Source organism: Pan troglodytes, chromosome 1, assembly GCF_028858775.2.
Source record: "Pan troglodytes isolate AG18354 chromosome 1, NHGRI_mPanTro3-v2.0_pri, whole genome shotgun sequence".
NCBI classification, from domain to species: domain Eukaryota; kingdom Metazoa; phylum Chordata; class Mammalia; order Primates; family Hominidae; genus Pan; species Pan troglodytes.
The window spans coordinates 136,272,885-136,293,944 of NC_072398.2; the positions used below are offsets into that span (position 1 = coordinate 136,272,885).

Consider the following 21,060-nt stretch of genomic DNA (forward strand, 5'->3'; position numbering starts at 1 on the left):
TTGATTTCAGGTTTGGTTTTTTCGTTTTGTGTTTTTTTTTTTTAACTTTTTGATTACGGTTTTTACATAGACATTGTAGCAGAAATTTGTGCATATTTAATTTTTTGCCCTTTTGTAATGGTTCTGTAATTACTTATTTAACTAGTTCTGTAATTATTACGTTTAGCTTAGAAGTTTTCCTATATTTAGTCTGTGTACATTCAGGAAGGACTTGACACAGCTTACACAGAGAAATGCAACCCAGACCTTAAGGATAAGGGAAAAAACAAGGCATTCCACATAACTAACAGTGGACTGCAGAGCACTGTATCAGACATAACCTTAGTTCATGAGTGTGTATGAGTAAGGAAAATGGGATACTTACTGGTCTTGAACATGTGTTTGGAGATATGAGAGAATGAGTATTTAGTAACCACAAATGTATTCTGAAATTAAAATAACACATAATGAATTATTTATTAGTATGAGTAATTATATACCTTTTGACAAATAAAATTCCAGGCCTGGATAGCTCTGATACAGAATCCTTTTAAAATATATAAGGAAGATCTTGCCCATAAAAACTGAAAACACGTAACTGCTTAAAAATATTAAGACTGTGATGTGACCCACCGTTAGAGACACACTCTCTTCTTGCTCTTTCCTGTTCCAGAGAGAGCCATGCTTAGTACGTATTTGGTTGAATCCTTGTCAAACAGCTTTCTGGGCGGCATCTTATAACTGGTTATGAAGACTTGGAATTCTTAGAAATTATGAATGTCAATATTTAGCTCCAGAAATTATAAAACTCTTCTTCTTTATAGTTGGAGAATATTGGCAACTTTATTAAAGCTATTCAGGCTTATGGTATGAAGCCACATGACATATTCGAAGCAAATGATCTTTTTGAGAATGGAAACATGACCCAGGTTCAGACTACTCTGGTGGCTCTAGCAGGTCTGGTACGTACATGTCTTTAATGGCTGGTTAACAGATTCCCACCACATTGGTGATGAATTGCATCATTGCTCTTTCATGGGGGTTCAGACCAGGTGGGGCGGGGCCTGTCTCTTCTGTAATTAGTAGCTTTGTGGAAAGGCTGCTGACATCAGCTGCATCGTACTAGATAGCTTACTTAGAACACTCACATTTCAAATGATGCAGTATATTATTGAACAGCCTTAAATATTTTTTATCTCTAGTTTGGGCCCCTTTGTCTATGAACATATCATTTCTTTGTTGTTCCTTCTGTGAAACTCTGTTGGCCTTTTCAGTTAGTGTGCATGTTTCTGTCTAGGCTAAAACAAAAGGATTCCATACAACCATTGACATTGGAGTTAAGTATGCAGAAAAACAAACAAGACGTTTTGATGAAGGAAAATTAAAAGCTGGCCAAAGTGTAATTGGTCTGCAGGTAAGTAATGTGGTGTTGCTTATTCAATTACTTATTCAATATGATTAATTCTCTCCATGCAAAATATTAAGCCTCTCCTAAGAATAGATAGAAGTACTATAGTACTGGAGGGGGGTGTAGTTTATACAATTTATATCTATTTATAAAGCCCATAAGACAATGATAATTTTTTAGAGGAAACCTCAGGTATGCCACCTGACTTGACAATTGTTTCTCCAGGAAATGAAAATTTTTAATTGCATCATATTGTCTTTTTTTTTTTTTTTTTAAAGAAAAATACACTTTTAAATTTTTTATTTTATCTTTTTTTTTTTTTGAGACAGAGTCTCACTCTTTTGCCCAGGCTGGAGTGCAGTGACGCGATCTCGGCTCACTGTAACCTCCGCCTCCTGGGTTCAAGCAATTCTCCTGCCTCAGCCTGCCAAGTAGCTGGGATTATGGGAATGAGCCACCATGCCTGGCTAAGTTTTGTAGTTTTAGTAGAGATAGGATTTCACCATGTTGGCCAGGCTGGTCTTGAACTCCTGACCTCAGGTGATCTGCCCGCCTCAGCCTTCCAAAGTGCTAGGATTACAGGCGTGAACTACTGCACCTGGCCTGTTTTATCTTTTATATATAGATGGGATCTCACTTTGTTGCCCAGGATAGTCTCAAACTCTGGAGCTCAAGCAGTCCTCCTGCCTTGGCCTCCCGAAGTGCTGAGATTACAGGCATGAGCTACCACACCCAGCCAGAAATGTACTTTATAAATTCCTTAATGTTATTGACCAAATTAGGCAATTTTACACAACCTTAATGCCAAAGTCACTTATTTACAGTACCAAATCATGATATAGCAGCCAAGCCCTGTTAGAATTTGTCAGTTTAAATTCTTCTGAAATACGTAGTTCAGATGTTTTCCTTCTCTTCATTGTTCTCTTCATTGGTCATGGAAACATCATTGCTAATTCCCCAAATGCTGTTGGCTTTACTCTCCAAAAGCCACTGTACCTGCTTGATACAGTGCCCCTTTCTACTGAGTCTGTGCAAGTTAGATTTATTTTTACACAGTACAAAATTGTATTGGTGGTGAGAAACTGGAAACCTAAATTTCAGAACAGTAGTCAGTTGGTTGAATTACAACTCCATAAAAGCAAAGTGTAATGTAAAATTATACACTAGAGTTTGAAAAGATAGGTTATGGGGGAAAAAAATCAGATCATCAAATACTGTGGTCAGTATGGATTTTTAAAATTAAAAATGCACATGTTTTTGTATGTATTTGTATATATGTGCATCTATAGATATATACATAGACACATAGGTTAAAAAGCTAAAAGGATATTCACAAATGTTGACAGTGAATGGATGGTGGTATCACAATGATTTTTCCCCCCTCCTTTTTGCTTATATGTGTTTTCTGAATTTTCTTCAATGAACAGATTTTATATTTAGTAATAAAGATTTTCTTTAATCTTATTTTTAAAGAAAAAAGATCCAACATCAGAAAAGTGTGCCTAACCAGTGGAACAGGGTGTAATGGTTGGTCCTGAAGCCATACTGTTCTCAGTGGGGAAGAAAAATTAATTATTGTTTCCCTGAACTTTGCTGAGTTCAAATTCCTCATTCCACCTTTCTCCAGCTCTGTCCAAGGACATGGGAGTTACAGGAATAAAATGTGGTTCCTTTCTGGAGAAAATGTTGGTGATTTTGAAACTTTAAAAAGCCCTTGTTAAGCTCCCAGAGAAAACACTTGGCATTTGCTTTCACATTTTATGTAAAACATTCCTGGAGTAGAACAGCATATTGCTTGGCCTAGGATTACTTCTGTTGAAATAACCGAAGCTGGTACCTCTTAATTTGGTTATCTGGGGAAAGAGTAGCAGAGGAAATTATTCTGCCACTGTAATGACTTTTGGTGTGTCAGTCCACCTGCTAAAGTGTGTTTAATTCTTCTATGTATGAGGTTTTATCTATAGTGACTTTAAAATTTTCTTTTTAAAGTTAGCACTTGAAATTTGTTTGTAGACACATAGAAGAGTTGACTGGAGCCTCAGCTCAGTAACTTGTCGGTTGTGCCCCTTCTGTCTTTTTGGTAGCATGGAAAGTTTTGTTTGTGTTGTATATATTGTTGACATCTGATAATTTGTGCAATTTTATTTTTAACTTAAAAGATGGGAACCAACAAATGTGCCAGCCAGGCAGGTATGACAGCTTACGGGACTAGGAGGCATCTTTATGATCCCAAAATGCAAACTGACAAACCTTTTGACCAGACCACAATTAGTCTGCAGATGGGCACTAATAAAGGAGCCAGCCAGGTAAGCAATACCTTTTTATACTTGTACAAGAGTACACTTACCTTATTTTTATTAACCAGAAGTTTAAAGTAGGTATTTTTTGTATAGTTTATTTAGAGTATATTCCTTCAGGAATGTGGACTTTGCTGGGAAAGCAAAATAATCAAAAGACCTTTTCGATAGCAGCAAAAGCATGATGTGTCTCGTGGTTTTTGTTGGCAGTTAGAACAGCTGGCCTTTCTACCTAGCCAGCAGAAAAAAAGATATGTTTATTACAGTGTTCTTGCTCCAAAATCCAAGTAAAATATTGCTCATTTAAATGCTGACTTTTTTTTTTAAGGAGCCCTTAATTAATAGGTAAAATTACCTGGTGTTCCACTAAGAAGGATTTAACTAGCATTCCTATTAGATGTGTCAATATAAGGAGATGGAAATGCAACATGGTGAAAATACCAGTATACCACATCCAAGATAGAAATATTTCCTTGTTAAAAATAGATCACCAGCACCTCAGAAGGAAGTTCAACAACCATTTGAGAACAGACAGGTCTCACATCCAACAACAGCTGGGATAGGGTTTGAAAAACATTTTCTAACCGAGTCCAAGGGAGATTTATCAAACTTTGCCCTTATGGAACACATCCTACCGGGTGTGGCATTATGTCTCTCATAGCTGCCACTCACGTTTACTTTTATACCCACTCTGAACCTGGAAGTGTGTGCTTGATGTAAGTAGAGAGATGAAGTATGAGTTACTGTACTCTGAAAAAGAGGGGAGTGGCTGTGAAGTGGCTGGCTCTTCTGTATCTCAGCCTTTTGAAAAGACTCAAGTCCTTAAGATCTGCTCAACATAGTTTCTGTTGAATATATTATAAACTTTTGAAATTGGTAACCCAGATAATGTATGTGGTCCCCATGGGCATTCACATGGAACTTTCTGGTGTGGAAGCATTATGATTTCACATTCTTTATGTCTCATTCTCTCTTAAATCCAGAGTAGGTAGTAATGTCTCCATTTTGCAGTTTGAGAAACCTAAAGCTAAATTTACGTGTTTGAGGCCACATAGTAATTTTATAGCAGAGCAAGGATTTTGAAGAAAGGTCTCACCTAGCTCAAAAGCCAATGAATATTGCTTCATGGAAGTGATTCGGTATCAGGATATTTTGGTTAAGCTAGCTTTACCCCTGAACCAAATGAAAGTTCATGTATTACTGTTCATATTCCATGTGAATTCTATAATTTATAAATTATTCACAAGAATAGATTCTAGCTGCTGTTTTAACTTTTATACTATATTCTAATACCAGGCAGGGATGTTAGCACCAGGTACCAGAAGAGACATCTATGATCAGAAGCTAACATTACAGCCGGTGGACAACTCAACAATTTCCCTACAGATGGGTACCAACAAAGTTGCTTCCCAGAAAGGAATGAGTGTGTATGGGCTTGGGCGGCAAGTATATGATCCCAAATACTGTGCTGCTCCTACAGAACCTGTCATTCACAACGGAAGCCAAGGAACAGGAACAAATGGTTCGGAAATCAGTGATAGTGATTATCAGGCAGAATACCCTGATGAGTATCATGGCGAGTACCAGGATGACTACCCCAGAGATTACCAATATAGCGACCAAGGCATTGATTATTAGATCCACACAGAAGGAGCTCAGTATTTAGTCCTTTGTTTTTATTCAGTGAGAACCAAGCTAGCCTTGAGTAATTTTTATCTTGTCTTCCTAAAACACTATTAAGCTTATTGTACTTTTAAGAAAAATTGCCTTACGTACATTCCTTTTTCCTTTTTCTGCCTCTTCCCTCAATAGTTGCCTTTTAGTGCTGTAATAGTTAAATCCTACAGCATAATCAATAACTCGCATATGAAGTAAAAAGGAATACTGTGAAAGGGGAGTACTCTTGTACAGCCAGTTCTTTTATGCAAAAATCTATGCATTTTTACAATCTTATATTAAACTGGTTTTTCAAACAATAGGAAACTATTTTTTTTTTTTTTTTTTTACAGTTTAGTATATCTGGTTTCTACATGGAAGACTAAACTCATGCTTATTGCTAAATGTGGTCTTTGCCAACTAAATTTAAGATGCAGCATTTTAGAAATTTACATATCAATGTTTCTACAGTATTGTTTGCTAATTTTTAAATAAAGTCATGATCAGTGTGCATTTGTGATTATATGTGTACTCATTCTCTTACCTAGCGAACAAGATCTTTTCAGAGTGGTGTTTCTAAAGGAGCATGTACAAAAGTGGCCTGTGGACATTTAGGCCTGGATGATGCATTTGCTCTTCCTGTTTGTGCCAATGTATCAATGTAGAGTTGCTCTGTTTTCTTCAACTGTATTTATTGCTGCATTTCTCAGCATAAACTTATCCCATTGTATTTTTTATAAATAAATATTTTTTTTGAACTTTCATATGAACCACAGGCTGATTATTTTCTGGCTAGCTTCTAGATAGGTAGGGTCAGATTTTTTTTTTAAGTACCTTTTTCCTAGGTACTGTTACAAGGTACATTAACATTTTATTTACTCCACACAACACTGCACTCTATGCTTAAGGAGATTGAGGCTTAGGAAACCATTACACATAGTAAATGACAGAATTCTAATCATTTTCTGACCCTTGCTTATTTCACTGACTTGGCTGGCCCAGATTCATCTTAAATTCAACTTGGAATAATCTTAAAATCTTTAGGAATATTGACAGGAGGGGTGGGGAATTTTCCTATCTTAGGGTAAATAAACATGAATAAGAAACATGCTAGGTTAGCCATAGGATGTGCTGCTTGGTAATAAGCTAGGGTTTATAGTGAAACATAAACCTTCGGTCCTGACAGAGGGAAGGACAAACAATAGCTAGGTGTCATAGTGACAAAAATGCAGTCACTAAAAGAAAATTAGTAACTCACACTTTCCGACATTGTCTCAGCCAAGCCATGTCTTCTAATAGGATTGGCTCTATTAGGTTTGGGGGCGAAAACCGTCTTGTTTTTTGCTGAGAGATGAGGAGTATATACACATGGTTTGATGAGCCCACAAAAGTGAAGGCTATTTGCTCATCATTCCACAATGACTAGGTTTAATGCTTCTGGGAAACTGCTTGTAAAGGAAACTATTGGAGTCAACCTAATTCAATGGTGGCATTTAAGAAAAAAGTCATTGCATTTAAAGTAGACCTGAGTTCTAAGGCTTTCCTTGTCACCTTTGACTCTTCAAAGTTCAGGGAAGGGAAGCCTTATATCACACTACCTGCCCTGCCATTTAAGTCAGATTGATTCCCATGAGGCTGCCAATCAACATGTTAAAATGTTTCTATTTGGTTAGAGTTTTAAAAACGAAAAGCTCTTCCCCTCACTCCCATCTACATAAATCTCTGAGGTCCAGGCAGAAGTATTTTTAAAAATCTGTCTCCAGGTAATTTCTCAGGTGGGGCTGTGGTTGAAAACCACTTCTTCCAGAATGTCTGCTGTAAGAGGAGTGCTTTTGTGTATCAGGAGTTTGGATAAATTGTGTGTGCCATCATGGAATGTGATCTGGTGGAGAGACATAACAGAAAGTGGATTCACAGTCATATCAGAGAAGAGCATGGAGGAAAAGGACAGAAGAGAGGGCAAGTAATGCTGCTCAGAGGCATTGCAGAAGCATGATGCTATCAGAGCTGGGTTTTGAAGAATAAGTAGGAGTTTGCCATTAGCAAAGAGGAGGAAGAGTATTCAGAAAAAAAGGAAGAGTATGTGCACAGACTAAATCATTGGTTACACTCCTGCCTCTCCTGTACATGCCCAGTTCAGGTGGTAGTTCATGTTAGAGTATACAGTTTTGGCTTTTATTGTCACCAAATCTAAGAATTGTACTTTGAAAAGTTAATCCATTTAGCATATTTCCAGGATTGGATGAGTAGGGAAGTATCCTACTCTGTATAAAAGCAACTTTCCAAGCTGGGCATGGTGGCATGCCTGTAGTCCCAGCTGCTTGGGAGGCTGAGGCAGGAGGATCACTTGAGCCTAAGAGCTGGAGGCCCAAGTGAGCTATGATGGCACCTGTGCATAGACACTGTACTCCAACCTTGGGAACATAGTGAGATGCTGTCCCTTTAAAAAAAAAAATTCCAGAGATTTCTGCTAACAAAATCCTTATCTTAAAAAGGTTTATTTATTAGTTGTGCACTTACAAACTTACCTCAGTTCTTACATAGTGTACTTTGTAAGTTGATGCATATAAACATGGTTTTAGAAGAGTTTTTCTGTCCTAATTTGTACAAAAAAAGGTAAACTAATATAGTTGCAGTATTGTTACCTGGTCAAACAATAATGACAAAGACAATGAGGAAGAATAGGGTTTATTAGGTCTTTTTAAAAAAAATTCACTAACTTTTCTCTAGTGGTCTCGTCTTCTATTCTGTAAATGGCTCTTAGAAGGAAATGTTTTCCAGGTACAGATACCTAAATGGGTATCTATCTCACAATGGCCTGGAGTTCTGTTCCCTCCTCATTCCTTAATGAGTGCTTGTCCTGCTGTGCCCTTGCATTGTTTAATTTGTTGCTCCTTTTTACGAAACTCTGAAAAACAAAAGAACAAGTTAGAATAGTATTATGTGTCTGTACTGTTGATAATGTAGGGGCCGAGGGAAAACTTCTCCTTTGCCCTCTGACGGTTTGCTGAAGAATTAACTTACAAAAGGCAGATTAACAGGAGAAATGGCATATAAATTAGCACAGGGGAGAATCACAGTGATTGTCTAAATGGGGTACAGATAATTCTGTTTTTGGGAAAGGGAGATGGGGAAGTGTGGATGATTTTATGGGGGTGGTAAATTACTTTTAGGGGAGTTTAATGAGCTTGAAGAACACTTAGTGGCTGGGAACAAAGTCTGTTGGGCCCACAGGACAGTGGTTTATGACAAAAGTCTGTCCAGGTGTGTTGACTGAATTTAGTCTTTGTTTCTGCTATATAAGTCCAGTTAATGGAAAACTCAGGGAAGGGGCCAGAGGTGGTTTTTTTTCTTTGGTGGGTCTGGACTTTAGGCAGATAAGGGGATTTCATTCAGATGACAGCTTCATCCTGTGCTTTGGGAGAAGGTCAGAGAGTTCTTGAGGCTTCTTCAGTTCAGCATGTCAAAGTGCCATATTATGGAGTATCAATTTCTGAGTCCCAATGATAGCCATTTACAAGTTCTTGGCCTTAAATTTCAGATAACTGGATCCTTAAGAAAGTTTCTTCTGTTGAAAAAACTATTTTAAGGGGTAAATTTCAAGGTGGATTTTTTTTGGGGGGGAGGTGGTGGAGACGGAGTCACCCTCTGTCGCCCAGGCTGGAGTGCAGTGGCGCCATCTCAGCTCACTGCAACCTCCACCTCCCGGGTTCAAGCGATTCTCCTGTCTCAGCCTCCTAAGCAGCTGAGATTACAGGCGCCTGCCACTGTGCCTGGCTAATTTTTGTATTTTTAGTAGAGATAGGGTTTCACCATGTTGGCCAGGCTGGTCTCAAATTCCTGACCTCATGTGATCCACCTGCCTTGGCTTCCCAAAGTGCTGGGATTGCAGGCGTGAGCCATAGTGCCCGGATTTCAAGGTGGATTTTTAACTGGAAAAGTAAATCAGGGGATGGAGACCTGGCTAGCTACATACCACCATCATAAGCACTTTCCTTAGAGTACATACAAATAAGTCAATAAACAAGTAAAAAGTAAAAATTGTATTTTGGCTGAGTGCGGTGGCTCACAACTGTAATCCCAGCACTTGTGGGAGGCCGAGGCAGATGGATCACCTGAGGTCAGGAGTTCAAAACCAGCCTGACCAACATGGTGAAACCCCGTCTCTTCTAAAAATACAAAATTAGGCGTGGTGGTGCACGCCTGTAATCCCAGCTACTTGGGAGGCTGAGGCAGGAGAATCGCTTGAACCTAGGAGGTGGAGGTTGCGGTGAGCCGAGATTGCGCCATTGCACTCAAGCCTGGGCAACAAGAGCAAAACTCTGTCTCAAAAAAAAAAGTAAAATTTGTAGTTTATGTTTTATATGGAGAAGGATGAGGATACATTAATTATAAATTGTAGAAGTGGTTCTTAAAAAATTGAGTGCCTGCTGAACCAAAGAGTGCATTAAATGCTCTGTTTAAAGCTAAAAGGGCTTTAACACCTAATTTTTATGGCAACAGAATGAAAGAAAAGTATGCAAATATCATATAACTCAGACAAGGAAAAGAGATGAGACATCATTCAGCTGTTAAAATATCCCTGTCCACCCAGGATAAGGCAAATAAGCAACAACTGTGTTGCAAAGGCTGTTGCAAACAGCTGCCTGCTATTTCCAGATATAAGCAGTATGGGCGCTCCGCTGAGGGTGTGGCTTTTCTCACACTGGTGTGCCTGGGCTAATAAAGGGCCTGAGAATTGCAGATCTGTCAGTACTGGCACAGAGGAGCACACAAGTGTGCTGTCCCTAATATAGTGGGTATGAACATCATGCTTGGAGATGCAAAAATGCTTTAGAAAAAGATCAACTGTTAAACTTCTAGACCACCCAAAAGGCCAGATCATGCCACGAGCACCAAAGGGACCTGAACTACTGTGTTCAGGACATCTTCTGCCCAGGGTAAGAAGTGCTGCTGCTACTTAGGAATCCATCTGATCAGCATTCTTGTTCAGCTTCACTTCTTCAGGGAGAAGGTTCTCAGAAAGGGAGGTGGGTTCAGCCTTGGAGAGTTCAGCGCAAATCCCACTTTCAGGCCCTGGGGTAGTAGAAGCCTCAGAGGCCTCTAGAAGAGAGAGGCTGGGTATGAGCCTCTTTCGTGTGTGCGGCTTTACAAAACTTTCGAGATTGCGAGCATGGAGATTGCAATTGGAAATGAAATGTTTGCTTACCAGAAATTCTTGATCCATAAAGTAGGGCTTTTCTGACGATCCATCATTTGTTTCCAGATCAACAGCAAAACACAGGAAAAGTGCATCCAGCACAGTTTCAAACACAGATAAAAAACTATGGGCTACTAAGTAGGCAAAAAAAGCTACCAATAACAGAGGGACTGCCCACACCTGGAATGCCCGATTGTAGTTAAAAGCCATGAGTCCTCCAAAAACAGTGAAACACACCACTAACACCTGTGCAAAAGAAGAGTTGAAAATCTTTATGAATCAGTTGCTTAGATGTTTTTGTCAGTTACAAGTAATGGTTTAATATACGTTCCTGTGTGCAACGTGTGTGTGCACTATTGTAAAGAATGCTTGTCAGAAATTTTGGCAGAATGAAACAGAGGAAAAAATGAAAAGCTGTATCAAAAGGAAACCCAGTTAATGGCGAGTAGGAAGGTTATATGTAATTTTATCTGTGCCTAGCTTTTGTATTTATATAAATGTAATAATATCTCACAAGCTTTTTATTCTGCTTTTTCACTTAACACCAAAATAAGCCTATTCACTTTAAAACTTTTTTTAGAAACCATCCCTCTTTCTTTTGAGACAGAGTCTCGTTCTGTTGCCCAGGCTGGAGTACAGTGGTGTGATCTCGGCTCACTGCAACCTCCGCCTCCCAGGTTCAAGTGATTCTCCTGCCTCAGCCTCCTGAGTAGCTGGGATTACAGGCACCCGCCACCACACCTGGCTAATTTTTGTATTTTTAGTAGAGACGGGGTTTTCCCATGTTGGCCAGGCTGATCTCAAACTCCTGACCTCAAGTGATCTGCCTGCCTCAGTATCCCAAAATACTGGGATTACACGTGTGAGCCACTGTGCCCAGTCCAGGTTTCAATACTCTTTCCATATATTCTTAATGAGAAACCCACAAACATTCATTTTCTGAGATTAGTAGCATTTTCATTTTAGACCTGAAAAAGAGGGAATCAGAATGGTAGAACTGATCACAGGTAAGAGAGTAAGACTAGGATTAAAATTCTGGCTCTACCTATTGTAGTACCCTGGAAAGGTTATTAAACCTTCATTTTCTCTTCTGCAAAGTAGGGATACCTCATGGGATTGAGGATTAAATGAGATAATGAAGCACAGCACCCACTATAGTGTAAGTACTCAAGAAATATTGTTCCCTTTCAAACCAATTGTTGTATGGCTTAATTTTCAGAATCCCAGGCTCCTTTATTTAGTCAAGATATCTCACCTTTCCTAGAAAAATTATGAAGTCTCCAAAGCAGTTAATAGATGTAAAGTGACTTGAGTTCTTGGACAAGATTTTGAATGCATCTTTTGCTGATGTACAGAAATCTGTCCCATTAATAGCAGTTGTAGTATATGCATTCTGAAACAGAAAAGAATTGTTTAAAAGATAATCCTTATAACAATTGTTTTTAAGGCAATATATTAATACAGAGTGTTTGCAAACTAGTTACAATAAACCTCTCTCTACCCATAACAAATACCGTTTTCAAAGTCCTTTCCAGTCTGATTATATCCATATATATTTTCATATAGTTGCAGCAAATAGAAAAGATAAATAGGTACTTATGGTTAATACGAATGTCCCACTACAAACATGTGGAAATGATGGGTAAAGCATAAGGGTTTTATTTGCTTGTTTTGAGACAGTCTCACACTGTTGCCCAGGCTGGAGTGCAGTGGTGCCATCTTGGCTCACTGCAACTTCTGCCTCCTGGGCTCAAGCGATTCTTGTACCTCGGCCTCCTGAGTAGCTGGGATTACAGGCGAGAGCCACCACCCTGGCAATAAGTTATTTTTTAATGCACAATAGAGTTTGAGGGCAGGAAAGGAAGTTTAGGTACCAGAAAGCAAGCGGGATCTAATGGTTTGTGAGAGCTGAACCCAAAGGTGCAACAGGCATACAATTAGGCCCTTGCTAGGGAAGTGAGCTCCTTCAACAAATTCAGGATTCATACTCAATTCAGCCTCAGTCAGCCATTCCAGGAAGGTGGTACAGAAATGCACTATGTGCCTAAGAGTGTTAAAATTACTGGGGTTTTGCAAAGGCAAAGCAACATCGCCACCTCCCAGGCCAGGGAATAGAGGAGTCCTACAGATAACAACCCTTGGAGAAGACGAGGAGCTCACAGGAAAATTTTATAGAGGACCCATGGAAATGAACATCACAACAAACAGAATCTACCCTGAGAACAACCTGGAAAAAAAGTATTTAGGGAGGTATGTTAAAGGTAGTAAGAAAATAGTGAAAGAAACAGTGACCTTATAGGAATAAACAGAACAGTATGAAAAATGAAGAGGCAGAGTAGAAAACAAATTGAATAGAAATTCTAGAAATAGGCCAGGCACCGTGGCTCATGCCTGTAATCCCAACACTTTAGGAGGCCGAGGCGGGAGGATCACCTGAAGTCACGAGTTCAAGACCAGCCTGAGCAACATGGAGTAATCCCGTCTCTACTAAAAATACAAAATTAGCCAGGCATGGTGGTGCATGCCTGTAATCCCAGCTACTCGGGAGGCTGAGGCAGGAGAATTGCTTGAACCCGGGAGGTGGAGTTTGCGGTGAGCCAAGATCGTGCCATTGCACTCCAGCCTGGGCAACAAGAAACTCCATCTCAAAAAAAAAAAAGCTAAAATAAAAAATATACAGTGTAACTGGTATGGTGTCATGATTATATATCTGGCTTTTTTCTTTGTATAATAAGCATTTTTATGTTACTACATGGCTTTTATAATTTTAATTTTTAACGCATATTCTGGGATATACATATGTGCATGTGTACGTGCATGTGTGTAGCTGGGACACGTTGACTGTTTCAAATGTTTTGCTGTTATAAACAACTATGCAATGAACTCTTGATTTCCTGATTTTAGATAATTTCTTAAGCATAAATTCTCAGAAACAAGATTACTATATCAAAGACTACAAATGTGTGTGTGTGTGTGTGTGTGTGTGTGTGTGTGAGTGAGATTATGTTCACATGAGACGATTTCTCAGGTTATTTTTTCCAAAATACCTTCCCCTTATGACTACATTTCAAGACCATTTATGTCTCTTGAAATCTTTAAAAATGCTACTTGCATTGCAGATTACAACAAGAATTTATAACTTTCCTGGGAAAATACATGAGAATACTACCTGCTTGGGTTGTTGTCATTCCTTTTGGTTTGGATAAAGGATGAGAGTTTTTTATTTCATGATATACAAATTAACCCTTTTGTACACCCCTTCAGACACATCGTAAGGAAATCAGTGTGGAGTCTACTGCAGTAATCAGCCTCCCATGGTGCGGGTCCTAATAGAGTAAGTGGAAGAGATGAAGACCACTAACAAGCATAGGGTTAAGGGAGCAGAATTAACTGACCCAATTTACCAAACTCCCTCTTCAAGGCCAGCAAAAGAAGAATGTTTGGTTCTTAAAGACAAAAGGCTGGGCCAGGCACGGTGGCTCATGCCTGTAATCCCAGCACTTTGGGAGGCCAGGGGTTGGGGCAGATCAAGAAGTCAGGAGTTGAAGACCAGCCTGATCAACATGGTGAAACCCTGTCTTTACTAAAAATACAAAATATACATATATATGTGTATATATATATATATATATATATATATATATATATATAGCCAGTCGTGGTGGCACATGCCTATGATCCCAGCTACTGGGAAGACTGAGGCAGGAGAAACGCTTGAACCCGGGAAGCAGAGGTTGAAGTGAGCCGAGATTGCACCACTGCACTCCAACTTGGGTGACAGAGCAAGACTCCGTCTCAAAAAAAAAAAGACAAAAGGCTGGAAACCATATCCCTGATAGGGCACCATGCTTGCCTTAGAGATTTTCAGTGAGACGTCAGATGAATTTCCTGCAAAAAAAAAAAAAAAGTTCCACAAGGAAATTTTGGTTTTGGACTTACACAGAATGTGTGTGAAATTTGCTTTGAAAATCTCAAACCAGCTGTTGCTGGAAAGCTGTTCCAGTTTGGGGGCCTGAGTCTTGTGCAGGGATGTGGAAACTCATTTACTCATATTATTTAACTAGGCATCTTCAATCATCTTGGGTTTTCAAAGCCCTGATGACCAATCTATTCATTCATCCTCAAAGCACATCTGTAGGATGGGTGGGTGAAGAATGGCATAATTGTTCTTTTATAGACTGGAAACCAAGATCAAGGGCATTTCCCCCAGGTCCCCTGGTGAATCCATGAGACAGAGACCGTTTTATTTTTATTTTTTTAATTCTAACCTTCTGGACATTACACTATCAATTTTCATTAGGAAAAATTGCTATTTAAATGCATGGTGGTTACGGTAAGCACAGGCTCTGTAGCCAGACTGTCTCTGTGCTCAAATCCCAATTCTACCACTGACTAGCTGTTGGTCTTGGGCAAATGATCTAACCTCTCTAAGACCTCAATTTCCTCATCTATAAAATGACTTACAGCACCTACCGCAAAGGGATGTTGGGAGGATTAAAGAACCTACTCCCTGTAAAGCACAGAGAAAATGTGTAATAAAGAGTGGTTATTATCATCCAGACATCACCAAAGATGATCTCATTTACAACTGGGAACACAGAGGCAACTCTTTAAGCACCTGAGGAGGTGTGGCACGGGCCTGTAGTTGCTTTACCTGTAGGCTGTAATCCCTCACACCCACAGGGATCCAGGAAAGGGCTTTTTAGACCACCTGCCAGCCCCCAGCATTGTCTTACTTTGTTACAGCAGCTCCACCATTGCTGCTCAGCCTCTGTCTCTGCCTCCTCTCTTCATTCAGGCTGTCTCCAGCCCACCACCCCATCACTTCCCCACTCTAAGCTTCCTAAAGTGCTTCTTGCTTCCCAAGGGGAAGCACTGTTTTTGTGGGGACTTCTTTTTCTGCAGATCACTGCCTCGTATTTAATTTAGCACTATCTCTCATAAGCAGTAAAAACAGATTTCGCTCTTTGGCTAAAATGATTAAAATTTAAAAAGGTATTATACTTTCTCATGCATGTGTTGACTCCAAAGAGTTTTGGGGCCCATAAGCATTTATCTTTTTTTATGTATCAGGCCCACTGAAAGAGGGCATTAAAAGCACTCTGATAGAGAAATTATATATGCCTTCCTGCAGGCACCATACCACTAGCATTTTACCAGATTCAACCCTGAGTGCAACAGAGAGATCTAGAATTAACATCTGAATGAATAGGGGGAGGAGGGAGGAATCACTCAAGACACAGGATATGGATTAAGCATTTCTGCAGCTTCAGCATTAGCTAATTTATACTTATTCTGAGTAGAAGCTGCTTGTCAGGCAGCTGGAAGATGGAGTGCACTAACATTTTCATCGTAAGTCCTTGTTCTGAGCATTTGTATTTGCCTGGGATGACAGAACTCAGGATTAACGTGCCAAGGTAATCTGCAGACTCTAACAAAATGTGGAAATGATTGGCCATAATAAGGACTAGGAAATACGTTTTATTGGTTGTGGAAGTTAAGAGATCCTAAAGGCTAACCTTTAAACAAGCAAGCAGGAGGTAGTGGCATTCGGCTTTTGATTTATTCCCAAAATTCAGTGTGCATACTTCTTTAGCATCACAAAACAGGTGGGTGGATATTTCTGTCTTGAAATTGAAGCTATAAACACACAAGATAGATACGAGGAAGGATTCCCAAGTTGGCATTGGTAGTATCTCAGTATTATGTCCCAATTCTCACTCCCTTGCTTGGGATCCAAGACTCCCTCCAGGTACAGGTGGATTAGTTTTCAGACTTTAATGGACTGGTCACCTGGGACTGTCCCGAGTGGCTGAGAAGCACTGGGGGAAGAACACAATGAGGACGCCCTGTGTGGCTGTGAGGGCTTCAAAAAAATGAAATACATAGCACAAGTGCACATGTGAAGGCCACAAAGAGCAGAACCACAAGCTGGAGGGAGAGGGGAAGAGAGGGCCCAGCAGGAGGGATCAGGGAAGGCTTCATGGAAGTGGCATACGAGCTGGCCCCAGTGTTGCCTGTCTCCAGCAGGGTAGGAGGCAGCAGCAGGAGCCAGCAACGTGAGCCGCAGACATGAGCGTACCAGCAGGCTACTGGGGGGCCCCAGCAGAGGAGAAATGGGAAACAGGTCTGGAAGAGTCGGGGGTCAGCCCTCGGTGGGTGGGGCTGACGCAGAGTGTGGAGCAAGGGCAGTGAAAGGAAGTTTCAGGAGGACTCACGATTTTCAGCCTGTGCCTCTGGAAGCTCTCCCAGGCTGCCCTGGGGAAGTTCAGGTCAGATCTCCCTCATCACCATCTTCTGCTGAGCCACGAAGCTCTGCACCTTCCAAGGCTCATTCCTATTCAAGCCTAGGAGACTCCCCAAGCACCTCCACAATGCCTACAGGGCTCTGCTGGAGTTGGGTGGAAATGCTGTGGTGGCCATGCAGCCATTGAGCACACCGACCAGCCAGCAGTCATAAGCCAGGGGCTAGGCCCAAAGACCGTGAGTTCTTCTTGGGAGAAAATAGGAGTATTAGGAATAGTAACTACTCCAGGCACTCTGGCTCCCCTCCACCCCCACCTCGGTGGATGCCTTAGTGATATATCCCAAATGCCCTGGCACAGACCTAATGGTAGTTACAACTTTCTAATTTCCATCTGTGGCCTTTTTCTTTTCCAGTCAGTAGGCAGGTGTGCAACTTCTGTGTGTAAATAAATAATAACGCTAATAATAAATAACAATGGCATTAATCTTGCATGTACTATGTGCCAGGCTCTATGCTACCTCTCCCCGAACACATTCACTCATTTAGTCCTCTTAACTCCAACCCGATGAGGTAGTTAAGGAAACTAAAGCACAGAGCGGTAAAGTAGTGTGCCCCCGGTCCCACGCGTGTCATAGATGTTGCGTCCATCTTCCACGAAGTGGACCTCTAACTCGTTCAGGCCCATCTGCTGGAAAACTTTACTTTGAGCTGTACTTTGTGCTTTTTCTCCTGGAAAGTTCAAAATAACAAAGTGGTCTTCTCATGAGATGCACCGTTGAAAACAGCTGAGGATGTGGCAGGATGGCTTAGTGGAAAGAGGCTGGATTCCAGTCGTGTTGCCTCCAAAGACTTGCGGAACGGCTTCCACCAAATTACGTCACTTCTCAAGGGCCCTCACTTTGCTGCTTGGAAAAGACTTCCACCAACTCCAATGTTCCATGATGCTTTATGTTTGTGCTTCGTGGCCAGTCACCCTCAGATCATCGTCTCATTAGATCTCATCTGTTTTCACCACAACTCAGTGAAATAATCACCATGGGTGGTATTATTCCCTGCTGCCTCTTTTTTTTTTTTTTTTGAGAGGGAGTCTCACTCTGTCGCCCAGGCTAAAGTGCAATGGCGCGATTGTATTCCTGTGGTCAATTGATTCTCCTGCCTCAGCCTCCTGAGTAATTGGGACAACAGGCACCCACCACGCCTGGCTAATTTTTGTATTTTTAGTAGAGACAGGGTTTCACCATGTTGGCCAGGCTGGTCTCAAACTCCTGACCTCATGTGATCTGCCTGCCTCGGGCTCCCAAAGTGTTGGGATTATAGGCGTGAGCCACTGTGCCTGGCCGGTATTATTCTCATTTTATAGAAAATTCTAATTATTGAAGAAAATGAGATTTAAGTGTCCTTTTAGGTAAGAGAAAATCTAGATTACCTATTTAAGTTACTGTGAGAGCTATCCAAGAACGTTAATTGCAGCTTTAACATAGAAAGAGCATTTTTTTACTCCTGAAATCAAACGCTTAGCCAGCACAGCTCAGCCTTTTGTCCATCATGCTGAGTCTGTCCTCTCACTGAACTGAACTGCTTTCTTCTTTTGGTGGCAGAACTGTGAACCTGGGTTTCTGCCGACTCTTCAAAAAGGTAAACAGAGTTTCCCTCCGTAGTGGAGGGAAGGTATTTGCCAAAAACCATGCCATGAATAGCCAGCTTTATTTCTGGAATGCCTTCCTCACAGAGTTCCGATATTTATTCTCAAAGCAAGAACTACTAAAACAAACTTGAGAAACTGAACAGTGAATAAATAACACTGGCATTCATACTTTCCTCAGAACTGAAAAAAAATACAGTGAAATCCGAGTCCAGATACATCCCCATACATCCAGGGGCCTTCCTTGGACCTACAGTAAAACTGGCAGGAACCGTCCCAGACCAGTTTCATCTTGAGCCCTGTTTTTATCACAAACACATGTGGAGTGAGGCAGTGCACAGCCTCTGGGCCTTCCAGGGCCCTGCATTCACCATTCAGATCCCTTCAGGAATGCACCGGTCACCAGGATGCAAACAAACATCCAATGAGATGGTGAGGAGGGAAACCAGCCAGTCCCCTGGGGCTGCAGCCAGGTGGGAGGTGGGGTGGAAGAAGGAAGGACGAATATGAGAGCGGCCTATGAAGCCACGAACAGGGTCGTGCTATTTTGTTTGCTCTTTTAAAACTTTTCTTTTTGCTTAATTTTTAGAATGGCTTTATTATTTCCATGTTAATCTTAAAAAAAATCAAACAACACAGAGACAAAGAAGCAAGAAGGTCACTGTGATCCCACCCCTTAGAAATAACCACTGCTAACATTGCTTGGCCTTCACCCCAGCACCCCTCTGTGAATATACACAGAGGAAGAAAGGCAGGCTGGATACACTGAGCATGCGCTACAATAATGAACTCATACTCTCCATGGTATTTTAAATAAAAGGACAAATGTTCATTTGACTTCAACAAACGAAAATGAAACTAAACTGACACTGAAGGGATACCCAAATTTCAGATAAATTGCACCTTCACATACAAGACGTAGGTTTTAAAAAAGTTTTCTGAAACATTAGGAAGTTAGAGTACTTATTGTTTTTTTAACATAGGGTTTTAAGTTTAGGCAGTGTAGATAAGGAAGTTGAGTCCTCTCACGCCTTCTCCTGCATCCTGATTTTAGTGAGTTTCATTATTCTGACTTTGTCAGGGTTTTGAACACTTATAGCCTCTTTGATGATGAAAGTCTCTACATCTAAGTTGTCTTTGTTTGTTTGCTTTGTTTGAAACAGGGTCTCACTCTGACACCCAGGCTGGAGTATAGTGGCTCAATCATGGCTCACTACAGCCTCAACCTCCTCCCAGGTTCAGGTGATTCTCCCACTTCAGCCTCCCGAGTAGCTGGAAATACAGGCATGCGCCACCACACCTGGCAAATTTTGTGTAGTTTTTTGTACAGATGGGTTCATGCCATATTGCCCAGGCTGGTCTCGAATTCCTGAGCTCAAGCTGTCTGCCTAACTTGACCTCCCAAAGTGCTGGCATTATAGGTATGAGTCACTGCACCCGGCCTAGTCTTTGTTTCTTAATGAGGTGTATCCAGCACGGCCACCGTGCCTGCCCCTTCACACACCTGCTGTGGGCCACTGCATTCACACCATCCTGGAAGGCCCTTGCGGTTCCTCCACTCACAGATGCGGTTCTCTCTGCTGAAATGCCTTCTGACCCCTGGCCTCTCTGTGGGGCTAATATTTGTTGAACAGATAAAGAAAGATCCTCTGGCAAACCAATAATGTCTTCTGAATAATATTTCTTCATATGAAACCCAAATTCAATTGATTGATCCCTTTGTTCTTTCAGCAGAATGGTTGGATTAAAAGGCATCCTAGATATCACCTAGAAAAATGCTCTTATTTCACCAATGAGGAATTGGCAATCTCAACAGGCTGTGACCAGGGAGAGGAAGCGACAAAGATGGAACAGGAATCAGGTGCTCACAGCCAGTGCTCTTTGTTTTAGATAAGCCTTGTCCTCCCACAAATTCAGAAAAGGCCACATTAGGCAACGGCATCTTGCTGGACTTGATCCTTCATTGATCATCTGCCAGCAAAGCTCTGCACTCGGCAGGGAAAGCCCACCAGAACAATGATTCCTAATGAAGAGGCAGGTCCAAGTTAGAGGACCGTGTCGAAGTGTCACCTTCATCCCCCAAGCTCTTTCCCAGTTGGAGTGCTGTTACATCCTTTAATCCCATTTGACCTGTGCATAATCAGTGGTGGAAAGGAGCAAATCAGAAGCAAGGCCTGGCTTTCTGGAAGGCAAAATTAAACAGTGGACCTGTGACATGGGAAACACGGAGGACGGGGAATGCCTGGGCTGTTACTGACTTCAAGCTTCCTCAGAAGGAAGATGACATAAATGGGCTTGTCCCTATTAGTGAGCGCCACTCCCTGGTTTCCTCCTCCTTACACTTATCCTTGGCAAGGAACTCCAGGCAGCACAGCAAAGCCAGCGGGCCACAGCTTTTGGAGCCACGAGGATGACCACATAGTAGTGCTGTCACCCTGGACATGCTCTTCATCCTCTGGGGCTCAGTTTCCTCATTTGTACAATAGGGATAATACCTACCTAATACGCAGAGTCCTAGAGAAGATAAACTTAGACTGTGTATGCCAAATGTTTACCATGGTGCCTGGCATACTGGGCCAACTCAGTGGATGTCTATGGGACTTACAGACTTTAGAAGGTTGGTTTTTTTTT

General features: G+C 41.2%; 2 protein-coding genes across 13 annotated transcripts in view; one reads left to right on the top strand and one right to left on the bottom strand.

The window, feature by feature from the left end:
• The window catches only part of CNN3 (calponin 3), a 29,999-nt gene extending 23,897 nt beyond the window's left edge, over positions 1 to 6,102 (top strand). The window contains exons 4-7 of one of the 2 annotated variants that reach the window (XM_009425247.5): positions 804 to 941; positions 1,277 to 1,393; positions 3,547 to 3,693; positions 4,981 to 6,102. In XM_009425247.5, the coding sequence (XP_009423522.1) occupies positions 804 to 941; positions 1,277 to 1,393; positions 3,547 to 3,693; positions 4,981 to 5,322 (744 nt within the window). In that variant the 3' untranslated portion in view covers positions 5,323 to 6,102. 2 annotated transcript variants of the gene reach the window in all.
• Positions 6,103 to 8,012: 1,910 nt separating this feature from the next.
• Positions 8,013 to 21,060, bottom strand: part of SLC44A3 (solute carrier family 44 member 3) — a 74,766-nt gene continuing 61,718 nt past the window's right edge. For 9 of the 11 annotated variants that reach the window (XM_009425750.2, XM_016922822.2, XM_524772.7 and 6 more), the window contains 3 exons: positions 11,796 to 11,933; positions 10,550 to 10,786; positions 8,013 to 8,248 (listed from right to left, as the gene is read on the bottom strand). In XM_009425750.2, the coding sequence (XP_009424025.1) occupies positions 8,144 to 8,248; positions 10,550 to 10,786; positions 11,796 to 11,933 (480 nt within the window). In that variant the 3' untranslated portion in view covers positions 8,013 to 8,143. The remainder of the gene's footprint in view (positions 8,249 to 10,549; positions 10,787 to 11,795; positions 11,934 to 21,060) is intronic. The other 2 variants (XM_054685056.2, XM_009425769.3) reach the window with 1 other exon arrangement.